At 45.2% G+C, this 23,726-nt stretch overlaps 2 protein-coding genes across 2 annotated transcripts in view; one reads left to right on the plus strand and one right to left on the minus strand.

The window, feature by feature from the left end:
• Positions 1 to 23,726, plus strand: part of LOC123802716 (uncharacterized) — a 389,246-nt gene that overhangs the window by 118,998 nt on the left and 246,522 nt on the right. The gene's annotated exons all lie outside the window — the stretch shown is intronic.
• LOC148109222 (myomegalin-like) overlaps positions 1 to 23,726 on the minus strand; it is a 127,699-nt gene that overhangs the window by 21,705 nt on the left and 82,268 nt on the right. Inside the window, 11 exon segments of the mRNA XM_087866338.1 lie at positions 1,452 to 1,610; positions 2,262 to 2,485; positions 3,528 to 3,579; positions 4,606 to 4,841; positions 6,483 to 6,981; positions 7,593 to 7,655; positions 7,658 to 7,708; positions 8,592 to 8,784; positions 9,630 to 10,065; positions 13,477 to 13,709; positions 19,133 to 19,221. Of these exon segments, the coding sequence (XP_087722464.1) occupies positions 1,452 to 1,610; positions 2,262 to 2,485; positions 3,528 to 3,579; positions 4,606 to 4,841; positions 6,483 to 6,981; positions 7,593 to 7,655; positions 7,658 to 7,708; positions 8,592 to 8,784; positions 9,630 to 10,065; positions 13,477 to 13,709; positions 19,133 to 19,221 (2,235 nt within the window).

Raw genomic sequence — 23,726 nt, forward strand, 5'->3', positions numbered from 1 at the left:
CCTCATGCATGTAATTCAAGAGCATCATGGAAACAAACCTCAGAATCTCAAATCAATGGGTTCATTCACCAAATGAAAAATAAAGGTCTTGCTGCAGTGACTCAGACACAATAGCTTGCATGCCTGCTGGGCATTCAAATCCCTCAGGAAAAATTCTTAATATGTGCAGATTCTTCAGGCCCTGATCTACTAAGTCATAAACTTTGGAAGGAGGGCTTGGAAATTTGAATTTAAAATAAATCTTCACAGATGAGCATGATGCAGCCCATCTACAGACAGGTCTCTAGGGACCTGCGATGTTCTGATGTTTGAATCTGTCTCCTCTTTCCTAAAAACAGTTATATGGCAGGTAGCCCTCGGAGGGAGCAGAAACCAAGGCTGACCTGCGGAGAATGCCTTCCAAGGTAGATAATGAATACATTCTAATCACATCCCTCGCCCCAGAATGCTGACACGTTATCAGAGCAGCATGGCAAGGACACCCACATTGCCAAGTAACACAGGCCAGGCATCCTTCAGGGAGGTGTTCTGATTTTAAAATCCCTGGCCTTCTGCCCTGTTGACCCCAAAGCATTTACACAGATGTCTACAGGGCTAGGCAAATAGCTTTTCCCCATGACTTCCTGGGCCAGCTGCTGTCTACTCTGGCCCAGAAACATTGAGCCCCGGCTCAGAAAGAGCCAGACACAACCCCTTCTTAAGATTTTGCTTGACTTGTTCTTAGGAGAGACGGGGGCAGCAGAAGGAAAGCACCGTGTTTCTTCGGGCACCTTACCACAAGCCACACTGAAGGCAGCCAGCTGGTGATGGCAGGAGGTAGGAGGCGAGGACAAGGTTTGCCTTTGCCCTGCCATCACTGGTGTGGGGCCCTAATTAACAGCAGACCCCCTGGCAATTCGGTTGGGGCAGGTAAATGAAATGTATCCCTCCAACTGGCTGCAGGACATGCACTAGGTACATACCAAGGGCTGCCAGCCAGTTCATAAATCCGTGAGTGATCGTGTGATGTGAACAGAAGCTAGTCTGAGGACACGGACATCCCGAGCTGCTGCAGAGACCCACCGTGCAGATAAAATGGGTAATTCTTAGAGGCGAGCAGCAGAAGGGCCTTTCTTTTTGTTCTTTGGCTACTGTAATCCTGGGAGAAACATTTTGCCTCTTTGCTCCCCAGAGTGAAATGAAAGAATGAAAATGTTTACTTTAAAATGATTTGCCAACTACTGGTCAAAATTGGGATGCAGATCCAAGTCTATGTGGATCTCTGATTTGTCTACAATATTTAAAACAAAGAAAACACAGACACAGTTGGTGAACTAGGATGGCCTCTTGATTTCGTCTAGGATTTGCTGCAGAGAAGCCCCTGACAGTGGAAACATTCGTCCTTGAAGAAGAGTCAAACAGGCTGCTGAGGAAGAGGAGACAAAGCTCTGGCCGTGTTGGCTGTCGCATACCCGGATGGGCCTGGCTGGCCTCCTGGGGGGGGGGGGAGTTCTGGGGAGCTGGCAAGCTGATGGGTTTGCTGCTGGGTTCGGCCTTAACCCCCTGAGGTGCACTGGTTGCTGATGACTTAGAAGACAGTACAGCGGAATGACTCGAATGATGGATGGAATCTACAAAACCCATGAATGAAAGAAAATGTTTGGTGGTCGACAAAGAACTGGAATCTGGCCTTATATTTAACCAGCGGTACCAGGGCAGAGCCTTGCTTTCTGGGAAAGCACCAAGCACAAGCACTGTGAGCAGGGTTCATTTCCTTGTTTGCAGATAGCTTCTTGAGGGAAGCAAACCACCTTAGAGGTGAGAGTGGGGCCCAGACATGGAAACCCATGGAAATGGCGTTTCCAAGAATACCAGGTGGAACCAACAGAATCTGTGACCACTGACAGATACTCAGGGGATACTGGCTCAGGAAATGGAGTGAGCAAGGCCACTGCAGGAGGGAGAAGATGTCCCATTTTAAGAAGGAAGTCAGCAGTCTATGCTCATGAAGCAATGGGGAAGAAAAGCCTTCCAGGATCTTCTCCTTCTTCCTATTGCAGTTCCCCTTGGGTCTACCAGCATGCACATCCAGTGGAGACCCAGTGACACCCTGTGGAGTCAGGAGCACAGCAAAGATCCTGAGCCACTGGGGCGTGTGCTTGGTGCTTGGTCCCAGAGCCACGTTCAGCCTGATACACACCGAGGTGGAGCTATAAGGCCTGGCTACAGAAGTCTCCTCTCCGCCTGGAGAAAAGTGGTACCACCCAGAAAGCAGAGGCTACCTGAGTGGCCAGGCAGAGCCTTCTTCTCTTCATAGTGTGTGTACTCGCTGGCTACATCCATGTCAGAGCAGGCTTCTAGCTCATCAGACAGGAAGGAGGAGCTGCTGGGAGAGCGCTGGGAGTCCGACAAGGCATGGCTACTGGAGGGCGTGAGGGACCGGGCATCCAGCTTGGCCTGCAGGACCTCAATCACTTTCTCCTTCTCCTGCAGCTCCCTGCTGAGCCTAGTAGGGTGAAGGGGGACAACAGGTGAAGCCAAGGTCACCGGACCAACTAGTCCTGACTAAGGCACACGGGAAAAGCCGCAGGAGTCAAGGGAACCATTCTGGCAAAGAATGATCAAAATAACCTATCACTGATTAGGGGCGGAGGGTAGGTGGGGTGCAGAGGGAGGAGGAGGTGCAATAGCCACCCAGGGCACTGGCCCCGTGAGATGCTGGGGACTAGTGGAGCCCCAGCCAGCCCTCTAAAGCACAGCTGCTCCAAGTGTGGCCCCAGCAGAGCTGTTGGTTATCAGTCTCCAAGAAGGTAAGTACAGTAACTGAAGGTGAGCAGTGAGAAACATACAGCATCGTGGCATTGCCACTGACAACCAAGAGCAGGATGCGTGGAATCATCTGGCTGATTGAGGGTACAGCCCACGTATGTGTCTGTGATGGATCAGAAATGAAAACAGAACCAAAACACTTTGCTCTTCATGACAGGTATTCTGAGAATGTTCTAAAGCACACTTCTGACACAAAGGGGCTTGAACTGGTGGCTACAACAGATTTTGAGCCCATATTTTACTACAAATGATAAGAGTCTATGCAGTGATTCATGGAAAACTGGCTCCTGAGATACTGCAGCCTCCCAGGCATCTGCAACGTCCAGGCCTTTCCCCCCTAGGAACTGTACTGTGGTTCTTTGATTCTTTTTTTCCCCCCAAGGAAATTGAACGATTATTAAACTAGCTGCCAACTCAACTCAGGGTAAGCCAACTTAGTAGCACAAAGGAGGAAAGCAGAGGAGAACTCTGGGGGTGCCAAGGGCCCCTGGACCCTGGTTAGTTTACTGTTGGGTCAGACCAACTCTAGTTTACCAAGCCTGGAGAATAAATATGCAAATAGAAATCAACAGAATTATGGCAAAAGAGCGTAAAGAATTAGGCTAAGGTGTTCCATGAATAAATGAATTCATTATAATCAGCATTTCCCCTCCCTGATCTGTGAAGTTGCAGTCACCCTGGACCCCTTGGGCCTTGTTCCTGATCCTATTTCAAATTACCTGAGGGCCCGTGGTTCAAGTCCACCTTGATCTTTCTCACTTTTATGATTCTCTGTAAGCCAAATTCAGAAAGAAATGGTAAGAAATTAAACAGGTCCCACTTCCCACATTATAAATGCACGAGTACAGAACGGTGACTCCTCTGTGTATGTCCAGGACATGTAGGAGAATTACTTGGGAAGGCTGCAGATTGTATCCTCGGAGAGGAGACCTTTAGGCTCTCTTGAGCTCACCAGGCAGACCTCCCCTGACCTGGTGATCAGCATCATGACTTCCTCTGCCCTAAATCAATGCAAAGAAGTTTAAAAGGCACTTGCCCAGCTTCTCTCTGGACCATTCCAGCTTCCAAGCCTGCCACAGACTGACTCGCAGAGGTATGCTGTGTGTCCCATCACAGCATTCATGTGGAACCCACTCTTGCTCCGAGGAGATGACAAACCGCCCTGTCCCACCTCTGCACCTGCCACCAGCATGTGGGATGTCTGGCCCCCAACTCGGATCCTGCTGTACTCCCTGGGTTACTCCCAGGAAATGTTTTCTAAGTAAAGAGCTCCAATGATAACCAACATTCCTAGCCCTTGCACTATGACATTCAGTGTCCAAATCACGTCCTAAGGGCAGGGTGCTTTCACTATATTGGGGTTATATTCATGTACAACACCATGAAATAAACAAAGAGACAGACACTGAAAGGCTAAGTCATTGCCCAAAGCAAGTTAATGGTGGCATCCAGGGCACAGCTTGAGTCTTGCAATTCTCAGGTCAGACTCTTTTCACTATGACGAGGTCCTCCGATCTCTTCTCCCTTTCTCCCCCTTAGCACTGGATGGACACAGCCTGCTTTCCTAAAGACCACTTGCCACGAGTGCTCCAGTTTCTGCCATTGCAATCATGACCTCCCCAACCCTGTGTTCCTCCTCAGTGCTCCCCACCAGCCAGTCCTGATCCTGCGATGGCCCCAGGAAATGAAGTGGAAGCAGGACCTGGGTGAAAAGGCCGTGGTGGAGGTGTGGTGGCCACCTGGGCCTGGAGCTGTGGGAGCGACTGAGTGTGTGCCAAAGCTGTATGATCAACTTACTGGTGCTGAGTTTGCTGGTAAGCCTCTCTGTCAGCTGGCTTCCCTGGGCGAGCTGCTCCCGGAAGCTCTGCCCCAGGTAGTAGTCAATGTCATTGCTCCTAAGAAGGTCCTCAAAAGATTTTACTGTATCTTTGGCATGCTGGGTGAGAAGATAACAGATACCTCTGCCTTCTCGCATCTTTCGGCGTAGGTTCGACAGCTCTTGGGCCTGATCCTGAATCAGGGAGTCATATTTCCTAATACAGGAGACAAGAGGAAAAAATAAGAATGAAAATGAGTGAATGTTAAATTATGGGCCTGCAATAGAGATTTCCGTGAGAACATCTCTAAGGAGGTCCCCCACGCCAAATTCTGGCACAGAAACCAAAGAAGGTATTTAAGAGTAAATCCTGCTCTGATACATGACATCAATTTAGTGTGCCATCGTTCTTACGCTGTTTTATACGTATTAGTCATATGTCCAGAAGAATCCTAAGTCCTGTGGACGTAAATACAATGCCAAATTTCACATTCCTCACAGGACTAGTAGAGTGTAGATTCACCGTTGATACTCAAGAAACACTAAATGTATTTATTGAGTAGATACTCAACAAACACAATAAATAAAAATAAATTCAGCGATTAGAATCACTCAATCCTGGCACACCAGGCTGGCTCAGTCAGAAGAGCACACGACTCCTGATATCAGGTTCGTGAGTTCAAGCCCCACATTGGGTGGACAGCATATGTAAAATAAACAAACAAACGAACATGGGGGGGAAGGGAAGGAATCACTTAATCCTAAGTCTAGATAGGATCTTTCGTGCCTTCTATTTGGAAGACCGTCTATATTACGGCAGACTGTATTTTGCCAAGATGGCCGTTACGCAAGTTCCTGTTCCACATGATGTTTTGTAAATGTGCCTTTGCCCCTTCTCTCATTAGCAGGTAGAGGCTGTTCTCCACCTCCTTAAATTTGGGCAAGCTCTGTGACCACCACGACCGAGGTAATGATGGAAGCGACATTGTGCCAAGCCCAGGAGTAGCTCTTAACTGTCTTGGCAACTTCTACTTCCTGTCAGTTGGAAGCCAGCTGCCATGTAGAAGTGGAACCACCCTGGGACCACCATACTGTGAGAGGCCCACCCCAGGAAGAAAGGCCCTGGAAGACGAGAAGCCAAGGGTGGAAAGGGAGAAGCCAAGGAGCACCACATTGCCAGACACATGAAGGAAGAAGCTATGTCCATCTCCAGCCACCACTGGACAGCAGCCCCATGAGAGACCCCCAAGTGAGAGCCACTCTGCTGAGCCCCGTCAATCCACATAAATTATTGTTTGAGGCCACTAAGCTTTTGGATGGTTTGACATTCAGTGCAAATAACAAGGACAGATACCTAGACAGAAGTCTACCCAGTGTTTTTCAATATAAAGTATCAATAGCAGTATCAGTTATGGTAAGTAGTACTGAGAGCTTAATATATGTTAAGCAATTATAAGCACTTATACTAATTCATTTAAACCCAATAACTACCCTTTGAGATAGGTTCTCTTACTCTCCTCATTTAATAGGTAAGGAAAGAGGCCCAGAAAGTCTAAGTAAGTTATACAGTTAGGAAGTTCCAGAGCTAGGATTCAGACCCAGGCAGTCTGGCTCCAGTCTTACTACGACACCACATATCCGGTCGCTTTACTAATAGATTCCTGAGAGGAAATCTCAGAGACCTGGTGTCTCCCAGCAGGGCCTACTGACCTGTCTTCAGATCTAGGCCTAGCATTTAAGCGGGTGTTCTTCTGATTGCCCTGATAGGTTCTCTCTTCTACCTGCCTGGGCTAGCCCACCTCCAATACAAACTTAGACATCATCAATCAAATAAGGGTCCAAAGAGTGCCCCTCTTACCCAGGCCATGAGGCTGATCTCAGCTCCTCTGCCAGCTTCCCTTCCACTCCAGTTTTCGGGAGCTGGGCCACTCTCTGGATCAGACTCTCCAGATCCTTTTTAGCCTGAAGCCCCGGGGGGTAGAAAGCCCCAGTGCCATCAGAGAGCCACCCCTCATCCTCATCAGTGACACTGTGAGGTGAGGATCCCTCGAGGGTGCCAACGGCCTTCAGCTTTCGAGGTCTCTCCAGACTAGATGAATAATCGTTTGTAACTGAGAGGGACCGGACCTGGCTCTTGAGGTTTTGAATGATCTTGTTGGCATTCTGCAGCTGGGCCTTCAGGTCTCTGATGTCCTTATGTAGGACAGAGATGTCTTCCGACTTTCCATATGCCTGGAACTCCTCCTGCTTCCCTCGAGGGCTCTCCAAGGGCTTCTTCCCTGGGGAGCTGGCCGCTGAGGAGCCCAGGTACCCCTCCATCAGGATGGTTTCCCTGAGGCTGTTATGCTCCTCACACTCTGAGAAAAGACAAAGACATCCTCCTGAATAAAGCTATGCATGCTGCTGTAGCTGGAGCAGCTTTGGTGCTGGGGATAAGAATTCCTAGAGAAAAAGTTGAAGCGGGACTTTATTCAGCCCTGCACTTTACTAGCATTCAAACATGGTATTTCGTATCCACTCAACAGCCCTGCAGGTCAGGCACAGTCACCTTCTACTGCACGGAGTGTTTTTTTCTTTTCTCGATTTCAGTTTGGTGGGTGTCCCTACAGTCAAAGTCCTTTTATGATGGAAAAACAGGTCTTTTTAGCTGAGGGTTTGCATATCTCCAAAAGCTCATCTGGTTTCTTCATGAAAAAGTCAGCCTTAGACGATCATCTGTTGGATAAAACTTTTCTTCTCTTAATTAACAGAGTATGTTGAAAACTAGAGACATTCCAACTCACACTCAGCCTCACATTGGATAAGACTTCTCTGCCAAACTTCCTGTGCCTCGCTAGTCCTGGGGTCCCCTTCAGTCTACAGCACCCCCTCAGCCCTACTCCTCATCAGGTGTGGGACTGGTTAACAGCTCCTAGATGTGAAGGCCGACTCCAGGGAGGCCAGGTGAGCCCTTCCCTTGTGTTCCTACCGGGACTGGTGCTCTCCTCCCGCTCAGCCTCATTCTCACTTCGGCCGAAGGTCTCATACCCAGGTCCTGGAGGTCCACCTGCACCTGCTTGCTGTCCTGCTTCACCAAGGATTCACCTGCTTGGGAAGAGACAGAGGGTGTCACGGAAGCTCTGAATGTCCCACGTACCCCCTCAACCTCAGTGGCATGTGCCCTAGCCCTCAGGGGACAGGGAGGGCAGAGCCAGAGTGGGATGGATGGTACTTTGGACTCAAGTGGGAGAAAAGACCACCCACTCCAGGCAGGACTTCCTTGCACCAGGATGAGCCTGTTTGCCACTGATGATCTCACCTCCAACAACTGAGACTTTGTAGGGACCAGACATCTTTAAGTTGGGTATTATATGAATCATCATCCCTAGAAGCCCCAGTGAAACCAGCAACTGCTTTATCCACAGAGGCTCAGTAAATACGTGAATGGAGCTGAACTAATTTAGAGTCCTAAAACATTGAGATCCATACTGTTCTATAAGATAGCTATCAGTCACATGTGACTACTTCATATTAAATTAATTAAAATTAAATAAAACTCCCAAGTTGAACTAGCCACATTTCACATGCCCCACAAGCATTTCCATCACCCCAGGAAGCTCTACTAGAAAGCATGGATTCTAAACCAACGGTGATGACATATTTTTGAAGAATATGGTTTGGTGCCAAGAGGAGGAGAGGAACTATCAGTATATGTTGAGAGATGTAAAGCATTTTGCTGACTATACCAGAAATCAGCAAACCCAAATGTTGGCCCATTTCCTCCCTATATGGTCACTGCAAACTTGCTTTGTTCTTTATTCTTCTCTGCCAGGTGCAAAAACTGAAGTTAAATATGCATTTCCACAGTTCTAGGACCTGGTCAGGATTAAATTTGTTTTGAGGCTGGGAAAGAAAAGGGAAGTCTGCAAAGCATGTAGTTTCTCAGGGAGAAGACAGACACCTTGGTGATGGTGAACCTAAGACTTACTAAGCATGACTCTGTATTTCTCCAGCTGGTTGGCCTGGGCAAAGACTGTGGCTTCTGATATCAGCAGCTTCTCCTGGAGATCCTGATAGCGTTGTTTGCATTGGGCCAACTGGGAGCGCAGGTGCTTGGTGGATCCAGGAAGGCTAAATTCTGACTGAGGCCCAGGGTCTCGGGCCTGGGGCCAGTTATCCAGCTGTGAAAAGAGCCAGCACAGGGACCAGCCAGTCACGGCTCCTTCCCTTTCTGAACCTGTGGACTTTACTCATGGGTTTGTTACAGCATTCCTCACGGCCTTTGGTAGTGGCTTGCTTTCCAGCTCCGAGCTCCTGCAGAGCTAGGATCATGTTTTATTCATCTCTGTATCTACAGCACATACTACAGTGCCAGTAGAGTCCAGTGAGGAGCTCTCAGTATATGTTGGTGCAGTGGTTGAAAAGAGGAGGGTAGACACCTCTCCTCATCTCTCCCTGTGCTCCTGCCCCACCCTTGTTCCCCCCCAAATCCTCTATATTCCCTATTTACTCAATACTCAGCAAAGCCCCTCCCATTATGAGGATCCTGACAGCCCCTCCTGTGGCTCAGGAACAGACACCTGGGATGAGCTGTGATGAAAATGGCAGGGATAAGGAGAGATGTCATTACACACCACTTGTCTGGGCTGCCTTAACCCCCAGGCGTCCCTATACCACATCCTACTGAAATGATCTGTTTCGTGCCATCTTTCCCCACCGTACTGCATACTTACAGGGCAGAGACCAGGTCTTACTGCCTGCTGCCCAATGCCTACTGTGTCATCTGGAAAATTAAGTGCTGAAGAAATATTTATGAAAAAGTAATCACCCAATTAATATTTATGAGATAAGGTTGTAAAAGATTTTATAAAGGCTGAATGTGTATACAATATTATTACCACTGCTTGGGGGCAACGGTGCCCTTCCTCAGACCCTCATGACCCATGGGGCAGAACTGTTTAAGGTAAACACTGTTACCTCCAGCCCTTCTCCACAGGTCTTTCATTCCATCTAATCCCGCACTTACTTGGTGGCCATCCACTATGAGTGCAGCCCCAAGGTCAAGGCCCTGGGGTCTGGGGCAGGGCCTTATGGTCACGGGCTCCTCTTCTTGGCGTTGGGGCTTCTCAGGAGAACACACCAGCGCTGTATTCATTCTGTCAATCTCCCGGGCCAGGCGCGCAAGGAGCTCTGGACTAAGTTTACTATTTCCGTCCTTGCTGCTTAGCACCAGCTGTTCTTTGAGGAGGTTGATGATGTTGTGGGCATTCTTCAGTTTTCCCTGGAGCTTTCTGAACTCAGCCTGAAGGCTATTCTCACTCAGACCCCCTCTGGCTACCACAGTTTCCACTGTCACCTCGCCCTTCTCCTTGTCTTCCTCGATCTCCCATCCATCAGACATTTCTTCTCCCATCTGCTCTTTCAGCTCTGCATTCTCAAGGCAAAGGCTCAGCATGGTGTTCCTGCAGGAAACACACACACAATGAGGGGCTGGCTCTGCTCTCGGCCTCGGTTCCTGTAGTCCCCATCTTGGTCCAGCAGAGACTCAGAGATATCCCCAAAGCATGAAGCCACCTCAGAGACCAACAAGGACTCCCTTATTTTATAGACAAGGAAACCAAAACTCAAGAAGAGGAGAGACTTGCTCACACTTCCATAGCTACCTGGTGACAACACAGTCCCTAAAAATCTTGGACTCAACACACCGGTCTAGTTGTCTTTACCCTGGTCATTCAGCCTCATGTTCTTTTTTTTTTTTTTTTTAAGATTTTATTTGAGATAGAAAGAGCACAAGTGGGAGCAGAGGGAGAGGGAGAAGCAGGCTCCCGCTGAGCAGGGAGCCCAACGCAGGGCTCAGTCCTAGGACCCTGGGATCATGACCTGAGCTGAAGGTAGATGCTCAACTGACTGAGCCACCCAGGCATCCCCTCAGCCTCATGTTCTAATTTTCAGTGGCTTCTGGAATAAACAAGGGTACTTACAGTGTTAAGGAAGACAAAACAATAAGAAAGACTTTGCCTAGGACAAACTTATTATGGATTCTACAATTCTATTAGTTATCATCGGTCAGTTTTCAACCACTGGATGAGAAAGTGGGACCTAGGAACAAAAGAATTAAATAATACCAATCTAGAACTACAATCAATTGCACTTCTGTAATTATTTGCTTTATGTCTGGCTCTTGTGATAGATCATCTTCATGAGGTCAGGGACTCTTTCTGTCCTGTTCACCTGTATCCCCAGAGCCTTCCCAATTCCTGCCACATAGAACATTCACATTTGCAGAAGAAATAAAATGGATAAACAACTAATTTTCACCAAGACATTCTAGATTCCATCCTTACTTCCCACCATACCCTTCACCAAGTTTGGATGGAAATGATTAAAAAAAACAACCATGGCTTTAACAAGGCAATTCATTTAAGTAGGCAGTTTGCTTAACCTCTTTGAGCCTCAGTCTCCTTTTACATAACATGAGGATAACTCGTACCTAGTAGAGTTACTGGATGCTTAAATGAACTAGCATATATGGTCTGGTAAGCTCAGGGTCTTCAACAGAGCAGTCCTTTTATTCTGCTGTACTAGCTTCAGACCTGAAAAGTACTACCATCAGAATCCTATGAGGTGCTTTAAAAAAAAAAAAACAACAACTTTAGAGCTAAGGCTTACGGATCTACATTTTACTCAGGTTCTCTGGGTGATCCTTAGCACGCTACTTTGAGAACCGCTGACTAGAAGAGGCAAAGAAAACAAGTGATTCACACCTGGAAGGATGCACAGTTAGATTAGAATCCTGAAGTCTTGGAACCAAGAGCAGGGCTTATCTAGTGTGAATCAAGGAAGAAAATACTTTAGGACACAGGAATCAGATAGACTATCTAGGAGAGAGTTTCCTCAATGGAGAGGAAGGGCGACATTTTGCCAAAACTGAGGTGTCAGATGGAGAGAAGGCAACACATGTGTAGTATGGAAAAGAATATTTGATATTATGTTCTAGCTTCATGTTTTGGGGAAAAACTCCGCTGTTTTCACGACACAAACCGATGAAAGCAAAGCTCAACAAAGTGTCCTCAAAAGATAGGCTATTCGTTTGATAGATTCTGTCTTCCACAGTATCCGTGATTCTTAAGGTTGTGTGGAGAGCTCAGAGTTTCAGTTTAGTAACTCCGGAGAAAAAAGAAAATAGTCCATGGAGGTATCTGCACTTGGTTTGATTGTATATTCAGCTGTATGATCAAAAGAGATGTACTGTTCTTACCCATGAGCTTAATCAAGTTTACACATAAAAAAAGTTAAGCAAAACTTTGCTTGTGGCACCTGGCTGGTTCAGTCAGTAGAGCACACAACTCTTGATCTCGAGGTTATGACTTCAAGCCCCATGTTGGGCATAGAGCTTATTTTAAAAACAAAAACAAAAACCTTACACTTTCGCTTAAGTAGAATTTCACTTCAGTAGAAAGAAATATCATGGGGGTGCCTGGGTGACTCAGTCAGTTAAACGTCCAACTCTTGATTTCAGCTCGGGTCATGATCTCAGGGTTGTGAGACTGAGCCCCACATCAAGCTCCACACCAGGCATGGAGCCTGCTTAAGACTCTGTCTCCTTCTCCCTCCACCCCTCCCCCACTTGAGCTCTCTTTCTGAAGAACAAGAAGAAGAAGAAGGAGGAGGAGGAGGAGGAGGAGAAGAAGAAATATCATGGTAATTCAGAGTGAAAGAACCAGCATGAAGGATGATCACAAGAATACTTCCAAGATTGTTTGACAAAGTATATAGCATAGAAGAAAAGGCTTAGATATTAAAAATTGGGAGGCAGGGGTCTAGCCATGGACTAATATGCAACTTTGAGCAAGTTGCTAGAACTTTTTAGACCAGAGTTTTCTTGACTTTGAAATAAGGATTAGGCTAGACGCCAAGGTCCTCTTCAGCGCTAAGATTATTCTATGACGTGGGGATGTTTAAGTGGCACATAATAGGAAGGGAAACAATAGGGCATGGATTTAAATTTGTACTTTTGCACTGCTGTGTTCTAAACAACAGGCCACAATGATTATGACCCTCAGGGATGAATGAAGGAGTGAATGGATTAACCCTACATTATCAGCATGCTCCCCAAGCATCTTTTGAAAAAATGCCTTTAAAAACAGAGTGACCAGGGGCACCCAAGTGGCTCAGTTGGTTAAGTGCCTGCCTTCGGCTCAGGTCATGAACCTAGGGTCCTGGGACTGAGCCCCACATCGGGCTCCCTGCTCAGCAGGGAGTCTGCTTCTCCCTCTCCTCCCCACCTCTGCTCACCCTATCTCTGTCTCTCTCTTTCTCAAATAAATAAATAAAATATTTTAAAAAAACAGAGTGGCCAATCTAACCAATGAATCAGCTATATACCACTTTTGTAAAGTTAACAAAACAGCAGAGATTATTAACATTGCTATTCCATGATTTAGGGATTCATGCTGCTAAGAGAGAGCTGAGTGGAAACAAAGGGGCCCCTGTAAAAATCCTCCTCCCTCATGGACTATTTGGGTTCCACACACAGCAGTGAAGCATCATGGGTAGTAGGAGATTTCTCATATGTTCCAGTCAATGCAAAAGAGCAACACCTGTCATACAACTGGGAGATTTTCACTCATGAATACATGGCTAATAATGGGCACTATTGTACTGAATTAAGACCAGATTTAAATAATTTGAATGATCACCATTATCCAATATTATTGAGTTTTCTCTAAAGAATTTGAACCATTAACACATGGAGCTTGATGTGGACCAAGAAGCCCTACAGCAGCACAAATGCCTTGGCTGCAGCAAGGTGAACTCCTTGGCTGTGGTGGCCTCTCGATGGACAAGCTTTCCTTCTCTGGGTGGTGTCCTACCTGATGTGGGCCACAGAGGAGAATCCTGCTTCCTCAATTTGAGCCTTTAGCTCCTTCAGTTCCCCCTCAGCTCTCCTCTTCTCCCCTAAGTGCTGGTGGATCTCAGCCCTCAGGTAGAGCATTTCCTCCTGAAGACCTCTGTTACTGTCCCCTCCTGTTGAGGAAGGAGGGGGAAGACATACATTCTGGGTCTCCACAGCTGCCAGGCTCTTCTCCAAGGCCACCTTGATGATCTGAAAGAAAATCATAATTTAAAGAAGTTAGGTCAGGAGAGAGGATCCAAGAGGAACATCAGATTGCAAAGGCAGCCTTTAATAGGAACAAAAAAGGCAGCCCTAAAATGAGCTCGCCCTAAGGACTTCCTCAGCCATAAGGGTTCTGGAGACTGGTCTGGGTGGGGAGGACACAAGAGGGCAGGGGGGATTGCTGCCATGGGCAGGAAGAGCAGCATCCAGATGTTGGTGAGAAAAAAACACAAGCACATCATATATCAAAACCCAGTGCAAACACATGAGGTTTACACAGGACTGGAGAGTGTGGATGCTGTGATTCTTCTCTTCCTGGGAGACAGAGTCCCCTGAGAGGCTTCTTACAAGACGGGAAACTTCCTTGACTCCACAACATCCGAGTCCTTGACTACAAAGATCTCGGCTTGAGACACCAGCTCTCAAAGCCTAAGGCCATGTCTGCCCCTCAGGCCCTAAAAAGGAAGACGAAGACAGAAGGCACTTAGCTACAGGTAAAACAGCAGCTTAATTTCACTGGCAGCAGGAGAATCACGCCCTATAACTACAGAGAAGGTAAAGTGAGGCCACCTGCCCACGTGTTGGTTATCACCCTTGTGCTGATGCTGCCAGGCAAATTCTCTCTACAAATCTAAGCACCTGAGAAGAAAACAAGGTGGAAATAACTTCCCAACACCTTTCTATGTTTTGTGGATACCCCTGAAGTGACTCTTCAGTGCGTCAACTCAAGGAGATCATGTAGCTTTTCCTCAAAGAATTTTTTTAAGACTGTCTTATTGTTCATCTTGGGCTCCTCTCCAGTTTCCCCCACACTTTTAAAAGTATAGAAACTAAAACCTGAGTATGAGAACGCACTCACTGTATGACTAAGTACTTTGGTGCAAGCATTTCTTGTCCATCCATCCAATATGAATTTTAATACATCCCAAAGCCATGTGGCTTCTTTCTCCTCTCTGTGACTGCACTTTGGGGTTCTACTTAGCTTCGGGTCTATTTTGATCTCCCAGTTTTCCACCTCTCTCCCACAGCTATTTCTAGCTCTTGCTGTTCCTTCTATCTGTATTAATAGTGTGACTTGTACTTGTTGCTGGCAAATGCATTCTGGCTATCCAGAATCATTTCTCAATGATCCAAGTCCTCAAAATATTTTATGTGGCTCTCCATAAATCAAGTAGTACCCACTCAATTGGGGATGATTTGTAGAATTAATTATATGCTTTGTATCTTCATTCAGGTCATAAATATATTGAACAGAACAGGGCCCAGAGCAGCTTAAACGGATCTATGATTGACAGAGCTGCTTGGCCTGGCACAAAGCCATAGACTTTTGCTTGTAACTGAGTGTAGTAAGACCTAGGCTGTATGGGTGGAGTTGGTTCATGGCATGTATGTGCCATGGCGTTTAGTAGCACAGCAGTTGAGGTTGCAAAGAAAGAGAATGAAGAAAGATGCATAGACACAGTTGCTCATTTCCCAGGCATTCCTAGGGCTCTGAGCCTGACATTTGTCTCCCTGGCTCTGCTGCCGGGCTCAGTTACACTGTCCTATCTCCATATGTGCCACCAAGCACTTGGGACAAAACAAAGAACGGGAGACTGAATAAAACCACTTTTGAAAATTTAGGACCTCAACCTCTCATTAAAACTATGTGATGTCACCTTTCTGTATAAACCCTTTCCAACTAACTTAACCGAAATAAACATTGCCAGGGCGCCTGGGTGGCTCAGTCGGGTAAGTGTCTGCCTTCAGCTCAGGTCGTGTGTGATCTCAGGGTCCTGGGATTGAGCCCCACATTGGGCTCCCTTCTCAGCGGGGAGTCTGCTTCCCCTTCTGCCCCTGCTCATGCTCTCTCTCTCAAATAAATAAATAAAACCTTTAAAAAATAAATAAACATTGCCATCAGCTTTGAATATGGGCACTTTATATCTCTCTAAAACCTAAGTAAGTGTTCCTTCTCTTTAAAAATAACATCTCACCTCGGGGTGCCTGGGTGGCTCATTTGGTCAAGCCTCTGCCATTGGCTCAGGTCATCATCCTGGAGTCCTGGGATTGAGCTCTGCATCAGTATCCCTGCTCAGCAGGGGTGTTTGCTTGTCCCTCTCGCCCTACCCTTACCCCCTGCTCGTGCTCTCTCTCTCTCTCTCTCTCTCTCTCTCAAATAAATAAATAAATAAATAAAATCTAAAAAAAAAATAAATCTCACTTTAATGATACCTATCTTTTTTTTTTTTTTTAAGGTAGGCTCTACACCCAGCGAGGAGCCTAATGCAGGGCCTGAACTCATGACCCTGAGATCAAAACCTGAGTGGAGATCAATAGCTGGCTGCCCAGCTGACTGAGCCACCCAGGTGCCCCAGCTGTACCATCTATTTTTAAACTTCCTTCTGCATCTATGTGATGTTCTATTGATTTAAATATACCTAGTTTCTTTAAAAAGAAAAAAAAAATAAGAACCACAGAATGTCAATACCAGAAAGGGCCTGAAGGTACACCTGGTCTAATTTCCCACTTTAAAATAAGAAAATAGAGCTATGATTTGTTTCCAAGCTAATTTGGGTTCTGTGTCAAAGGGAGCTTACTTTGGCTAACTTATCTTTAAAATTAAAATGTAAATGCATGAAAAATGACTCAGAATCTAGCTTTTAATCAGTTTTTCTTTCTCATCCATGGAAAGTCGATATTTCTACATTTTCCCCAAATAAAACCCCAGGGCTTTCAGTATGTGTGGTGGTAGGATGAATCCTTTAGGTCTATTGTTAATCATATCTCTGACAGGTTCCTCCCCACCGGCCATTTCCTAATTCATCTGTTCTAGTGCTTCCATGGTCTAATTAAACCTTTTTTGTGTGTACTGGGTTTCCTTTGACCCTACACGTCTGATCTCTTATTTGAATTGAGTTGTTTTCTTTTTACCCTATGACATAGGTAAATGTAAATCAGTTCTCACACCCATGAAGGGCATTAATGATTTTTTCTCAAGTTCTTCACACTAAGTCTACTGACTTTTTTCTCCTTCATTGCATTTGAATCTTGATTCTTGATTAACTTTTTTCCACTGCAAAAGTTCAAAAGAAGAAAGGCAATGCTTGATTCGTTACACAGGCATTTCCTAGTTATTACAGACCTTACATTTGCTTGAGAATGGGATTTTGTGGGAGATACTTGGGGAAAATTACCAACATAGCCAGACCTGAGACTTCCTGATGTAAATGAGTCCAAAAATAAGGAGGGCACGTATTGCATGGGGCACTGGGTGTTATACGCAAGTAATGAATCATGGAACTTTACATCAAAAACTTGGGATGTACTGTATGGTGACTAACATAACATAATAAAAAATTATTAAAAAAAATAGGGATGAAGCAACTTGCTTTGGCCAAAAGATAGCTCTTGCTGTGGAAGGAACACCAAGTGGGATGTGTTTGTGAGGGGAAGTCTGGGTATGCCTGAGGTAGGAAGGTAGCTTGGTGTTGAGTAAAGTTTACCTTCCAAGGACACAGCAAGGAGGAACTCAGAGCATGATTGTAAGGGACTATTTCCCCAGAAACCAGCACACACAGTTTTGAGAATCTGGACACAAAACAGTTACAGCAAAACAAGCTTTATTTATTTGGCAGCAGGACAGTCACGCCCTCAAACTCCAGAAAGGTTGAAGTGAATTTACAATGATATCATACACCAAGGTTCCTCCTACCCAAAACTAGAGATTGATTTTCAAGGAAAGGTGATGGAAAGAAAAAGATGCTTCCCCAAGATATTCTTCATCCGGCAGGTACATAAATTTGTCTATCATGAGTCAAGCCCTCATAGAAAGGTGGACTAATAATTTATTAAGTATCTTGGCCAAGTAATAGGGCAGACATGGCAAGGGAAATACACATGCCCCAATGTAAAGGTTTATTCCAGGGTTGAACTGACCTTCTCAAAATGCGGTCTGGTCATTTGCTCCATGCTACGCTATAGGAAGATGCTTCACATCTGTGTCTCTTGTTCACTTTTTCTGAAGCTAATCCTGTCCACAGCAGCAATAACCACCAGTGACCACTGACATCCCAATCTAACTCTTGGAGTGGACATTTGCTTATCTTGCAGATCCCTCTCTTCTCCCCAAAGCTCCTCAGTAACATTAAGGAGTGCGAGGCAGAGGGATCTGTCCAGAGGGGTAGTAGTTTACATAATTAAAGTCACAAGCATTGGTTAGGAGGACTTAGAAGAAGCTGTTCAAGCAAAAAGAGAAGTAGAACTCATGCAAGAATTTAAGGAGAAGTAAGGGTCAGGTGTGGCTAGAGCAACAAAAGGGGGATCTTGGTAGAAGGTAAAGAAATGGTGTTGAGGATGTGAGGTATCCCAGACAACTAACTACTCATGTCCTCAAGAGCCAAAGACTGTGCCAAGGCCTACGAGATTTAAGGAATGTTCATGTAGGTTCTTTTTGTTGGTCTCCTCTTTTTCTTCTACAGGAGGTACAGAGGCAGACCCAGAAAGCCTCATTTTCCAGGCAGTTTTCTTAATAGCTCCAAGGAAGCTATTACTGGAAAACCCCAGCTACTTCTGCAGAAGAATGGATACCAATGATCCACTTTCTCCTTCATAACTCAGAGACTCACAGGCATGATTCATCCAGGAGACATGATTGCTAAGTGTCACTGGGCAAGGTGGAGACACATAGGAGTGCCAGTGAGTGCAAGGGGATCAATGTCGGTGACTTAATCTCTGAGGTCCAGGACATTCAACTCTTGAGCTTGCGAACATGCTGCTTACACCTTCACTGATGGCTGGTGGGAACAGTGTTTCAGCCTTGGGTACCAAGTTCTGAGGTTTGATGGGGGCTTGCTCTTGAAGTGTCACCTGCTGGTCACTGATGTGTCCCAACCTGGGTGGTCTGTCAGGTTGCCCAACGGAATTCTCTTTTGTGTAACGAGATTTCACCAAGACAGATCCCTGCTTTGGAAGCATTCCAGTCCTCTTGGAGGCTCTCAGAGAGCACTCTCCTGAAGCAGGTCTTAGGCCTGCCACCTCCCCAAGCAGCCCTCCGATGACTCCCTGGCTTCTGTGGTGTGTTTCAAATACAAAAGCCCAAGAGGGGAACTGTCCATGGTCTTGTTGTAAGTGAAAATTCTTCTGAAGCTATAGCTATAGATGGTACATAGGGGCAAAGGTGGGAAGGAGGAACAAGAGATAGAAGGAGTAAAAAGGAAAAAAAAAAGGTGGATTGGAGAGAAAAGTGGAGTAAGGATAGGGGTTGGCTGGTAAGGTGGCTGGGAAGCTCAGGGAGGGCGGAAAGACTGGGAAGTGGTTTTTATAAAAAGATAGCTTCTTACCCTAGGCTCACAAGGGCCGCAGGAGACCACCAGACCCCAAAGGGCTATGAGCCTTCCACCCTGGGAACCCAGAACCTGACTTGGACTTACTTGCTGGTGGCTATTGTGTGCAGCCTCCTCCTCAATGCTGTCCGTGAACTCAGTGCTAGCATCTTCGGTATCGTCCCCTGCAGCAGCACCTGGAAGTGAGTCCAGAAGAGAAAGGTGATTCCCTTCACAGGTGGCTTCCAGACAGTAGCTAAAATTACACTTTTTGCCGTCTGCCTCTGATTTCCTCCTTTCCCCATATGCATGGCCCCCTATCCAGTAGGGCTGAAGGTGGAACCAGTGTGCCAGATCTGTAGAAAAGCCTTATGTCACTGATACTTTCTTCCTAATATTGAAGCTTAAGCCTTAGAACATTCGCTGGCTTTGACTGCACAGACCTGCACTAAGGAGCTGGCTGTTAGAGTGGTCCCCCCTCTCACCTACTTCCAGAAAGCCTGAACTATTTCTTGTCCTGCCAATCTGGCTATGTCACGACCTTCTCTTTTGAAACATGGGCCCAACATGACTAACCTTTTCCCCACCATCAAGTACTGAGAGGGTCCCTGATTTCCTGGGGATTAAGGGAGACCTGCTTTTCTCATACTTTTCCATCTCCGGGATCATGGGGTGACATTACCTCTCTAGGGGCTCTGTGTCCTACGGAAGCTCAGGACTAGTTAAGACTCAAGGCACAGAATGGTTTGGGTGTTTCCTAATTCCTTCCTTTAACCTCCCCATCTCTCTCAAACTCTTGTTCAATGCCAACATCTTTTGCCTGAAGGGTGTCTTATATTTCTTTGTCCAAATGAGTTTTAATACATTCTTTCATTCCTTAAAGACAGACACAGTCACCCGAGGGCACAGATATCTATGTCTTGCACTCAGAGAGGACAAATAACTGCAGTTTGTGGTCTGGGCAAAGGTTTGAGACAGTGTTGACCAACAGAACTTTCTGCAACTCTATGCATGTGCTGCCCAATACAGTAGACACATGTGGCTACTGAGCACTTGAAATGTGCTAGGATGATTGAGGAGCTGAATTATTTAATTTAATTTAATTTAATTTAAATTCAAATTCAAATTCAACGAGTCACACATGGCTCATGGCTACCATATTGGACAGAACAAAGCTGGGGCATTTCTTCCTCTCCACATCTGTTACAATAAAAGACTGTCCATCGGATTTTAGGTTAAGACCTGTGGCCCACATTACTGATTTCTTCTGAAAATGGAGGAATTTATGATGGTTAATTCATTTTAACACCAAAGAAAATCCACCATGACACTCTACAGAACAGGTCTTATAGAATCTGCCCAAGTTAATGAAGCTTGAGCTCTAGTTCTGACCCTTGCCTCAGCAACCAACCTTTAAAACTCCTCTTCTGACCACTGAGTAACCTGTGCCCGAAGAAATTAGGTGGTTTGTCCAAGGTTATATAGCTAGTCCTGACAAGAGGTGTGCCAAGGAGTCAAGTCTCTTGACCTTCAGACAGAGGCAACTCACTGTTCCTTCTGGTGACAAATCAGATCTTTATCTTTGTCTCTTCCTCCAAGACCAAAGACCTGCTCCTGAGCTCAGACATCCATGGATGAATAATGAGCATCCACTACCCTCTCTGCAGGTAAGGTGAACAGGAGCAGCTCACACCTTCATTCCATCTCTTGTCATCTGCCAGTTCATGCCAGAGTATTTGCAATGACCCAGGCCAATCTTATTAAAGTACTAAAAGGTAGTTGCCCTAACAACTTAATCTTATGACTCATTCCACAAATGTTGTATTAACTTTGCACCACGTTCCTGTGCCCTCTTCAATAAGGTCCTACCTACAAGGAGGTACCTCCACCACTCAGCATTCTTAGGAATTCCCTGGCAAACAGTGTACAATAGGGGTTTCCCACACTTTTTCAAACAAGCCCCAGAACCATCTCATTCACAATACTGGCTGCAGAGAGATGGATGAACACACTCCCTAAGCTTTGGTAACTCACTGAAATCCAGGATGCCAATTCACTTGTGGACCTCCATATCTTATTATGTTTATTTTGGAAAATCTTTCCCTGCACAACAGTAGAGATCAGAATCTTTCACTTTTTTCTGGCAAAGAAAATGAATGTCCCCCTCAATGACAGATTAAGAAAACATAGTTTTCACATTGTTTCTCCCCTGAGATCTGGGCTAGAGCAAGATCCTGTGGTTGAAGAAAGCTCAGCTGGATGAGTTGAACTCATCTCCATTATCATTCTCAGTGGCTTGTGTGGCCAGGCTGCCCCACATCCCAAGAGGATTCCTGTGCTAGGTTCCAGGAGTAAGGTAATGGATGACTGGAAAAAGTGACTGTCACTGGTCTTGAAGGCTTTCATCTCATACGTTCTGCCCTCCACTTACCTTTGTAGCTTTCTGATGCCACATCTGCATTTTTAGGTAATGTTCTCTCTTTAATTCACTCAGGGACACAATACCATGGTTTTGACTTCATCAGGAGTTAAAGGGAGACCAAGTTAAGAATGCCCATTTCATCCCAACATTCTAGTATGTAGGAGTTTTGCTTTCCTTATCTATTTTTAGCTAGCTTAGTCTGCTGTAGCTCCTTCAGGGGAGTTCAACAGCTGCTCAATCTTTCACCAATGTGAATTAGAACGCTGAAGGCTGTGGGGGGAGGCGGCTAGAATCAAGTTGAAAAAATCTTATAGAAAACATTGGACTGAATAAGTTATCCCACATGAAGCCCTGTAAGTTGACACTAGACACCTTTCTGTTACCATTTTTTTAAAATCAATGACAATAAAATAATTTCTCTTTTGTGAGGGAATACCCTTTTCTAAGCTTTTACAAGGCAACAAAATGCTATCTTCCAAACTAACTTGTAATGTTCCAAATTTATAATTTAAAGGTACTATCCTAAAAAAAAATGTTTAAAAAAAAGGTACCATGCTTTATATTGGTGGGTCTTCTGGTTATTATTTCAGATTCTCTGGAAACTAAGAGCCTGTCACTTCAAATTTCACTTTCTCGTCTCCAGGTTTTATCTCCAGATTAAGTTTTACAAGTCAGACTAGAAATTTTTTTTTAAGATTTATTTATTAGAGAAAATGAGTGTGTGTGTGGGGGGTGTTGGAGAGGGAGAAACAGACTCCCTGCTGAGCAGGGAGCCCGATGGGGGACTTAGTCCCAGGACCCTGAGATCATGACTTGAGCCAAAGTCAGACACTTAACCGACTGAGCCACCCAGGCACACCTAGACTAGAAATTTTATTAAATTTTTTTTTTTACTTGAGGTTTTGATGGTGGTTCCCAAATTGTGGTTCTTGCAAATTTCTAGGCTTGGAGCCATATATATAATGGAGGTGGTATCCCAAATCCCTTTTAGATTTAGAAAATTATTTTCCACCAGCTATCTGACTTGATAAAGTACACAGAAATAAAAGCCTCTAAAACACTACAAATCCTTCTGTGAAAATTTAAGTGTTATGTACATGTTTTCTTTTAATCATTGATATAAAAATTGATAGTTTGTGGAATTTTTAGTTGAGGAAGGCAGAATTATTAAGAACATGGACCCTGGAGCCTGACTGTCTAGGTTTGGTTTCTGCTTCTGCCATTAGTTATATGACTTTAGGCAAGCCACCACCTTTCTGTAACTCAGTTTCCTTACTTACTAATTAGGGTTAACAGTGATATCCACACCATACAGTTGTTCACTAGTGAACTTCAAAGGATTCACTGCATTTGAAGTGCTTAGAACAGTGCTTGGCACACAATGTATACTCAATAATATTATTGTTGTTGGTAAGCAGACATGGTCTATGAGCTAAAAAAAAAGGTGTCCACAGATCCTAAGTGTAATCGGCAGAGAGGAATTTAATACCTAACATTATAACTGGATGATCTCGATTGCATCTATCTGCACTTCCTTCCTTCTGAATATCTGTTTCCCCCAACAGGAGGCTTGAAATAATACTTTTTGGTCTCTCTGCTTCACAGGACTGTTGAACAAACAGAGTTGTCAGTAAAGTAGGATGAATTCTTTTGAACAGGTGTTTTACAAACAGAATTCATCGTTACTACATTATGACTGCCTTAAAACTCCATCATGTATGAATAAGCCTTAGAGGAAAAGTCATATAGTGTTATGCTAATTCTTCAATAATGAGCCCAAACTGGGTTATGACAAGACCCTTTTCCTGAATTCTACTCTAGTCATTATTGTTTCCCCTTTTAGCTATTTATATTCAACCAACAGAAAAGGAGTAATATTTCCCATATAGTTACTCAGAACATAGCAGGAGTCCTGTTTGACTAATTTGAAAGGGGATTCAAAGAACGAAAACTGTACAGCATGGGTAAGCATGTGGTGCCAAGCTCCCGGCTGGTCTTCCCCTCAGGGCCAGGCTCTCAAACCAGATTCTCTGGGCCATCTCCCACTCTCTCTTAGGGACCTGCCATGTGCTCATTATTACAAGAACACTCACACGTTCATGTCACGAACCAGCTAAACTATCCCCGATTTAAATATTATGATGCTTTATGACAGATTCAAACAAAAAAGGTCTCCTGTCAAACTCTGCATCCATTCCCTTCTGGACCATAAAAGAACTTTAAGATTTCATATAGTCCTCCATAAGCTTCTGCTGAGAAATAAAATTCTTCCACTAGACA

This window comes from Ursus americanus, chromosome 12 (genome assembly GCF_024610735.1).
Source record: "Ursus americanus isolate L20-20 chromosome 12, mUrsAme1.1.p, whole genome shotgun sequence".
In the NCBI taxonomy this organism is placed as follows: domain Eukaryota; kingdom Metazoa; phylum Chordata; class Mammalia; order Carnivora; family Ursidae; genus Ursus; species Ursus americanus.